This window comes from Nuphar pumila, chromosome 7 (assembly GCF_984573655.1).
Source record: "Nuphar pumila chromosome 7, dmNupPumi1.hap1.1, whole genome shotgun sequence".
Lineage (NCBI taxonomy): Eukaryota > Viridiplantae > Streptophyta > Magnoliopsida > Nymphaeales > Nymphaeaceae > Nuphar > Nuphar pumila.
In genome coordinates, this window is record NC_143255.1 from 109,825,200 (window position 1) to 109,833,069 (window position 7,870).

At 37.3% G+C, this 7,870-nt stretch overlaps 1 protein-coding gene across 1 annotated transcript; it reads left to right on the plus strand.

The window, feature by feature from the left end:
* Positions 1-6,602: 6,602 nt before the first annotated feature.
* LOC149832891 (uncharacterized) lies at positions 6,603-7,460 on the plus strand. Its single transcript, XM_090013329.1, has one exon. It carries the CDS (start codon positions 6,603-6,605, stop codon positions 7,458-7,460), a length of 858 nt encoding a protein of 285 aa, XP_089869455.1.
* Positions 7,461-7,870: the final 410 nt, after the last annotated feature.

A 7,870-nucleotide genomic window follows, 5' to 3' on the forward strand; every position in this document is an offset into this window, starting at 1 on the left:
ACCTGTCCTGCCTCTTCTAAAGCCATAATGGGATGTCACTATGCCTATAGAATTCTTCCCCCTGTTATTTCTTCTCTTATAAATACGGTTTCTTTGTATTTTCCCATCTCTTGGAAATCATATAAGTACTATATGTAAATAAATCTAGATAAAAATGTCAATTCTTAATATCCTTGCATATGGTCCTGTGACGCTTGCTCCTCTTATACAGAGTCCCGGAAAAATAATTTGGAAAATGTTGGCTGGAAACATTATGTAAAACTGCAACATCGTTACTGAAATCTTGTTCTGTTCTGTTCTTTTTGTTACTGACTTGGACTAGCTAGAATATTTGAAAATATGAGAAAATGGGTGTAAAAAAAAGTGAACAAGACTTGAAATTTCTTTTGTTCAAGATTTCCCTTGTCCTAGTATGAGATCTCGGTGAATTTGTGGCATTTACATGAAAATGTCATAAAAATGCAGATGAGTGCCACTCATTTTTGTTGGTTAATGAAAAGTTTTCCACCTGGGTGTTTCTATCCCATAATTTCTTAATGATGAAAATATATTTAGTGTCTACCATATGGCTAGTGAAGTTTGTTGCGGCTAGCTATTACCTATCACTTCTCTCTATCTGATAGTAATCTTGCATGCATAGGTAAATTACTTGTTGAACTCCATTTTACCTAGGTGTTTGCATACGCATCACGTGTTGCTAGTATGGAAACACGGTTCAAGTCCTGAGAGCTGCCGTTTTGGTGCAAGAAGGAAAAAGTTATGAGGCTCCATTTTGCACTTCAGCTCTCTAGCACTTCCGGGAATATGGGGCTGCAAAATGGGTATGACCCTTCTACATTCATATTGAGCATGTTTCTCTTTACACCTTTTTAGACATAATGCAGTTGATCCTATTGTTCTTTACATCCTAGGGCCTAGTAGTCTATCAACCCATCAGCATTGTGGTTTGGCCTAAAATAACTGCCAGTCAGGTCAAGAAATGGAATCCCAAACCTGATCTGTAAGACTTAAAGGTTATTTAAAACATATGTTTACACTTAATAATACATACATAATACTCAGGCCAGGCGGGCCGGATTCGAGTTAACTCAAATGATATTCAGGTCAGTCTTTTTTATTGCCATACCCAGATATTCTGGTTCAGGTAGGGCCAGGTAAGTGACACAAAGCCAGCCCATTGACATCCCTAGTTGATGACATAAACGTCTAATGGATTCACTAAGCTATTCCAGATTGGAGCATTCCTATGGTCTATGGGTCAAGTTCCTCACAGGAAGTGACATTAATAATATGATAAAGAATACATTAATACTAAGATTTAAAATTTTAACCTTTGCTGTAATGCATTCTTATATCGTGTGCATCTCTGAACAAAGACAAACACGAGCTAAAGATTGGAAGTTTTGATTCTTCATCATCCTTTTATCCAATCCACATGGAAATCTTGCAATGTATGACAAGGAATTTACTTAGAAAATGTGAAGCAATCTGCTTTGTATGTGTCATTTGTCTAGTACCATATTGTTGGTAAGCATGGATGCAATAATTGGAAGTCTTTGGTCAAATCCACACCTAACCCATCATTATTAAAAACAAGGGAAAAAATAAAGCAGTTTTCTCTTTGTTCCTTTCTGTGGGCTATTGTCATCAAGTTTTTAAGGGCTCCAACAACTCCCTCCATTTTATATTTATATTAAATGAGTATCCATTTCATCTACTCTTCATCTTTAGGTTAGTATGTTTTAGTTTTATTCTTAAGACTGATTAAAGTTGTAGCTTCTATTGGTATAAGCCCTGCTGCTGATGATAGACAATAATGCTGATGATATCCTCTAAGTGGGGGAGAGCCTAATTTTCAGTATTATAATCATACACCACCATGCCATGCTTCAAACTATGGTAACAAGCATCTAATAAATTCCATATTACTTATAATTAGTTTGGAGTGACCATTCACCAGCAAGGATAGATTGACTACAGTCTGTTTTGGATCCTGGCAGATCTGAACCCTTATCCAGCCCCACCGAATCATTGCTTGAGGGAAGTTGAGGATGAGTTGGAGGATGTGTTTTGGTGCTTGATCAATGCAAGAGTCACCCTGCTCAACATCTTGACATGCTGTTGAGATAACAATCTCATTCTCAATCCATAAAACTTCACCTCAGCATCTGAATTTTAGTGGACATATTGGATATAAAAAAATGTCCTTTTGTCCATATACATACAATACAAATTTTGTATATAGTAAAAGATTTATCTTACTCCAATGGTTCTGCCTCTCTCTCTCTCTCTCTCTCTCCTGGAACGGCTGATTGTCTATATGCACAATAAAAGGTGATGCTAAATACTTAACAAGGGATTGAACAATGGTCAACCTGAATTTGATCTTACATAGCATCTATTCCTAGATTGGCTTTGATCTTTCATGGGTTGATCTTAAGAGTCTTGAATATCTAAAAATTTTGTTACTCTTGAAATTGCCAATCAGGCATTGACACTACTTGGATTTCCTTGTATACCATATAAGAAACATGTAGGATCAGTCATCAGTTTAAGGTTTCACAGATTTTCCTTATTTGGATCCAGGCTAGTGTAACCTGGGATTCAGTTTGACTTCCAGTATATGGATGTTTCCTGGTATATTAGTGTTTTTTCTTTCCCAACCCCACCCCGACCCCCACACCTGACCACCCCCCACTTTGGTTTCTTATTTTAGTTTAGGAAAATATTGGTCTTACATTCATAATAGGTTACTGAACTTTTATGTCCTGAATGATGAAAAAAAGGAAAAAGGAACAAGAAAAGGAGTTAGTTCCAACTTTTTTATTTGTTAAATTGTAAAAGGAATCATCCGGACAATCCTGAACCTCAATTTGACATAAATTGTCCAAAGATTTCACTTAAACTTTGTTTTGACCACCCAATTTAAATCAGTTAAGTTTCTCAAATTTCAATTAGACCAATTTAGGCTTTTGACTTGGAAAACTCCACTACAATTTGTCCACATATTGAACAATGAACAAGATGATAAATATCCACCACAATTTGTCTATAGAATTGAACAATAAACAATGATGTCAAATAGATTAGCACATTAGGTGTGGACGACTCCATGATTCCAGGTTAAACGTAACAAGAGCTATGTGTTTCAGATTTGCACCGTCCATTACTCAGATATCCTTGGAGTCTTACCCTGCTTCTGTGATAGATTGGATAATATGAGCTCAGTTTGATCAATTTTAGATCTGATAGGTTAGAATCAGAACAGGGTAATACATATTATAATGGTATTTGGGTCAGACCCAGCTTACATTTATTTGTACTCATGTATCTGATCAGATACATGATGCTATTGCTATGAATTGATCTGAAACCAAAACCAGATCCAACACACTCTTAGCTTGCCTAATGAGGACTGTTTGTTTATATAGGTGTGTGTCTTTCCTTTGAGAAACCAAATGAAAATCCATCCAATCATCTTACACGAGCCCCAATCATGTTGTTGTTGATGATGATAGAGACAACTATGACTCACAATATGAATAATGGGTTTAGACATATGAATGGGCCGTTATTTCAAACTAAACATGCAGTCGAAGGACAAAATCCATCAACGTGCAGCCAACCAATTTTCTAATATGAACATGATGCTAAACACCTAAACTTGATGCAGCTGTACCTCCAACAACGCATCCCTCTGTTAATTATTTCATAGAAAGTCAGAGTTGAGTTGTAATACTTGAATATAGCAATATATGTTAGACAGACCAAAGGCATGGAAAATGGTCAAAATACTGACCAGAGTAAGGAGGAGACAAGGATACCTATGGCTCATATGGTCCACCTCACTTCCCCTCCAAAATAAAACTATTGCAGAATTGATGGAAACTAAAGAGACATCCCATGCTCATCTACTGCAAACTGTTCCACTTCAAAGATTCCATTTGATCCCCACAACAATCTCTATAAGAGGATCAAGAAAAAACATTTCATTATTAAGTGTGTTGGTTTCATCCCTAATTTTGCAAAAAACGAGAGAAAAGTTTTGAAGTTTCTTCAAACTCTTTCCATACTCGTTCACCAGTCTTAGCTCTAGATCCCATCTCAGCCACAGCCAAGTGGAAGACTGTTTCCAATTAGTTCAAGGTTGGGAACAAGCTTTGACATCGAGTATGATATGTAGCTCGAGTGCTAGTGAACTTGGACACCTTAAAGACACTACATTGTTGTTCTGCTGATCTTTTTTTACCCCAACTGCCTCATATCCAGCAAGCTCTTCGTGGGAAGGATGACTTCATGAGTGATTTGTTTGAGGACTTCCATAACATCGTCCTGGGATTGCACTGTTCAGTTGGAAATGAAGGTCTTGTAAAAATGTCTGGTGATTGTATTTGCTGATAACCTTGAAGTGGGCTGACCTTTTTGACACCTTATATCGCATGATTGGAAGCTTATGCTTGTATCGACTTATGAAATCCTCCAACATGGATATATCTGTCCTTCATCAGTGCTGCTAATTAGTCAAACTTCTCCAACAAAAAAGAGAAAAAAAGAAAAAGTGAAAGCTTAACAACCTTGTACTGCAGTTATGCTGAGCGTATATTTTTCTTTTCCAAATGAACAGTATAGAGGAACAACATCAAAATCTCATACAGTGGTTCTTTTCATTTACAGCAAATGGAACTCACTGGAATATGATGGATTCTAAATGAACCAATATCGTATGGTTTTTTTACCAAAATTTCATGCACATGGGAAGCGATAGTAGTTGGTCATTGGACAAACTACATCGTGACTCCAATGAAGGAAAGAGGGAACAAATTGAAAGGTTCCTCTGTAGAATTATTTATTTAGGTTGTACCCGCTAAAATTCTGGTTCTGAAAATTTTAAATAATAGATACAGGCAACAGCAAGCATCAATGCATGCCCAAGGCTATATTTTGTCATTTCTAAACTCACAAACTAAGCTTCATATGCCAGAGGCAACATGTGCAGCGACCGGATAAACATTTCTTTGTTTTCTTTTTGCTGTATGCATTGTGATTACAACTTAAGATCCCTTGTTTTAGATGCACGATTCCAATCATTCATCCATCACATTCGACCTAGGAGCATCCATCTTGTATTAAAAGACAGATTATGGGGATCATTTAGTTTTCTTATTAAACTTTGTGCCTACATTTAGTGCTTGTAAATTGTAACACATCACCGTGGATGTTGGTTAGATAAAGGGCGTACCACCCATGTGAGATAATCAACACATTGTTAATGTCAGAGCACTGTTAGTCTGCTTGATTGTGCACATTGTCTCCTTTCTTTCTGTGAAAATGCAATACTTTTGCTGCAAGTAGCATTGGAAAGGCAAACACAGGAAACACTTTATATGCCTCAAGCAAACTTTGTGGGCAATCTTAGAATTCAATAATTTCATGTTTCCCATAATTATCCGGGAAGAACCAAACACTTCTCTTCATGATTCTGTTTGTTAAGGTTCCAACTGCACTATGCTAAGGAAAGAAAGCCCCCAAAAAATAAGTTTGCAATCCATTTGAATAATCACTCCACTATATTGGCTACTGTCCTATTGGCTATTCATACTTGGTGTGGCACGAGGAATATCATCAATTGGAATGTCATTTTGGCTGATTGATGTTTTTTTTCTGAAAGAAGGGCTGATTGATGTTGTAAATTAGCCCAAAAGATCTATAGATGGTTTTGGAGTGGTCATTAATTCATTGTCATAGATGGAGCAACTGTCTTAGCTATATACTTTAATAAAAGGACCCTACTCTCCATTAGAGCCGCAGTTTCAACTTGCCAAAGAATTTCAAGATTAGTTTTTTAATTTGTGAACTTTTTCATGTTTCCCATGACACCAAATAAACGCTAGCAGTACGACTTCCATACACGTTTTGGAGTTATGTGGTGCTAAAAGTTATCTTCGTACAACATTAGATCTATGGCTGTTACTGGACAAGCTTGGGTTGCCCAACAATCCATCAGATCTATTGTTTCCAAAGAGATATAGTAATGAACCAAACCAAGACAGAATGACATCATATTGTTATTATACAACCAAGATGAGTATCCTGAAGCACAAAACAAGGCATGTGCATGACTTTTTAAAAATCTTTCATCATCTAAAACTGTAGCCCGATCTGGCTACATTGTCAGTAAAATGTGGAAGGAATCCATCTCTAGGAGACATCATATTAGATTTTTGAGAAGCAGATTCTTTTTGTTGCAAATCATAGTTTGGTATTTGACAGATCACAATGTAGGTTAGGGGCAAACCACACATGAGATCAATGTCAATATTGGTAATGATGCAGGCAAGAATCTTCCAATGCCACCTCACCTCCTTTCTTATAGTAAGAAAAGAAATACATCTATAGCCACCTACTTTGGTTGATATCACCAAGCAAAACCCATTATGTTACCACATGCACATCTGCAACTGAGACTAAACTACTCTTTCCCATCCTGCTTAAGATTTCATCTGTTCCCCAACTTAGTCTTGTTATAAGAAGGGAGCCCCAACCCGATCTCTTCATCATCTTGTTATTGTTTCAACTTCACAATCACAAGAAAAAAAGAAAAAATGGCAGCTTCTGCAAACTCCTTCCATCTTCGCTCTATTAGCTTGCCATCCACATCTGAGCCCAGTTTGGCCCAAGTGAAGGACTGCCTTAATGTGGTTAAAGGTTGGGCAGAAGCCTCAACTTTGAAGAAGAGGCAGGGCAGCTCTTTGAAGACTGGACTCAGCCACCTTAGAGACTTGCACCTTTCCACCATTGGCTTCCTCCAACTGCCTCTCACTCAACAGTCTCTGTATGGACAAAAGAGCCTTATGAGTGAGTTGATGGAAGTATATGTGGGTCTATTGGATGTTTGTGGGATGGTGAAGGATTCTATCTCTCAATTGAGGGAGAAACATCAATACCTCAGCTCTTTGGTTCGTAGAAGAGACTGTAGTCTACATGAGAGCATTGGCCTTTATCAATGCTTTAGGAAGAGAATGAGAAAGGACATGATCTATTGCCAAAGGACATTGAAGAGCATGAGATTGAGCAGAGATGCTGCAGATGATGGTCATGGTGTGGTTGGTGGCATCTTAAGTGATGTCAGAGCCAGTACAGTCTCTATGTTTGAACTTCTTATTCCAATGATCTCTGGGCAAAAGGCACCACAATTTGCCTTCTCAAAATTAAGATTGCTGGGTTCCAAGAGATGTGATAAGAAAGTTGATGATAGCGAAATTGACAGGTTAGACGTGGCTCTTTATGCTGTTTATAGCCATTCATCAAAAGAAGCAAGAGAGGACAATATCCAAGTAGCGCAGGGACAGATGGTGGCTTTGGATCTTTCCCTGAGGGAAACTGAGTCTGAGCTGGAGGGCTTGTTTAGATGCTTAATCAGTTTTAGAGTGTCCCTTCTTAACATTTTGACGGGCTGCTAGGATATCAGTCCTCATGCATCTCCACTTATTTTGGTATCACAAGCAATTCTGTAGAGGGTTGGCCAATGTATACACCTCTTGTAAATCATATACAAATTTTGTTGAAAGCAATCAAATTTCTTTTGGCTCCAATATTTGCTCTCTCTCTCTCTCTCTCATTTTCGTGCATTTTATTTACAATTTCTTCCTCAATTTGTAAATAGAACTTATTGATTCTTATTGGTTTTGATGAGATTAATGAATAAAACTTATAGGCTACCATGTCACAAAGTTTTGGCCTCTGTTATCCAAAAATGGTTTGGCAACCATATAAACACAATGCATAAATAGTTTTAATATTAGCATCTAATAAGGTTTGTGGAACTCATTCAAATTTGTTAACAAGTCTAACTTTAACTAATTGAGATGGA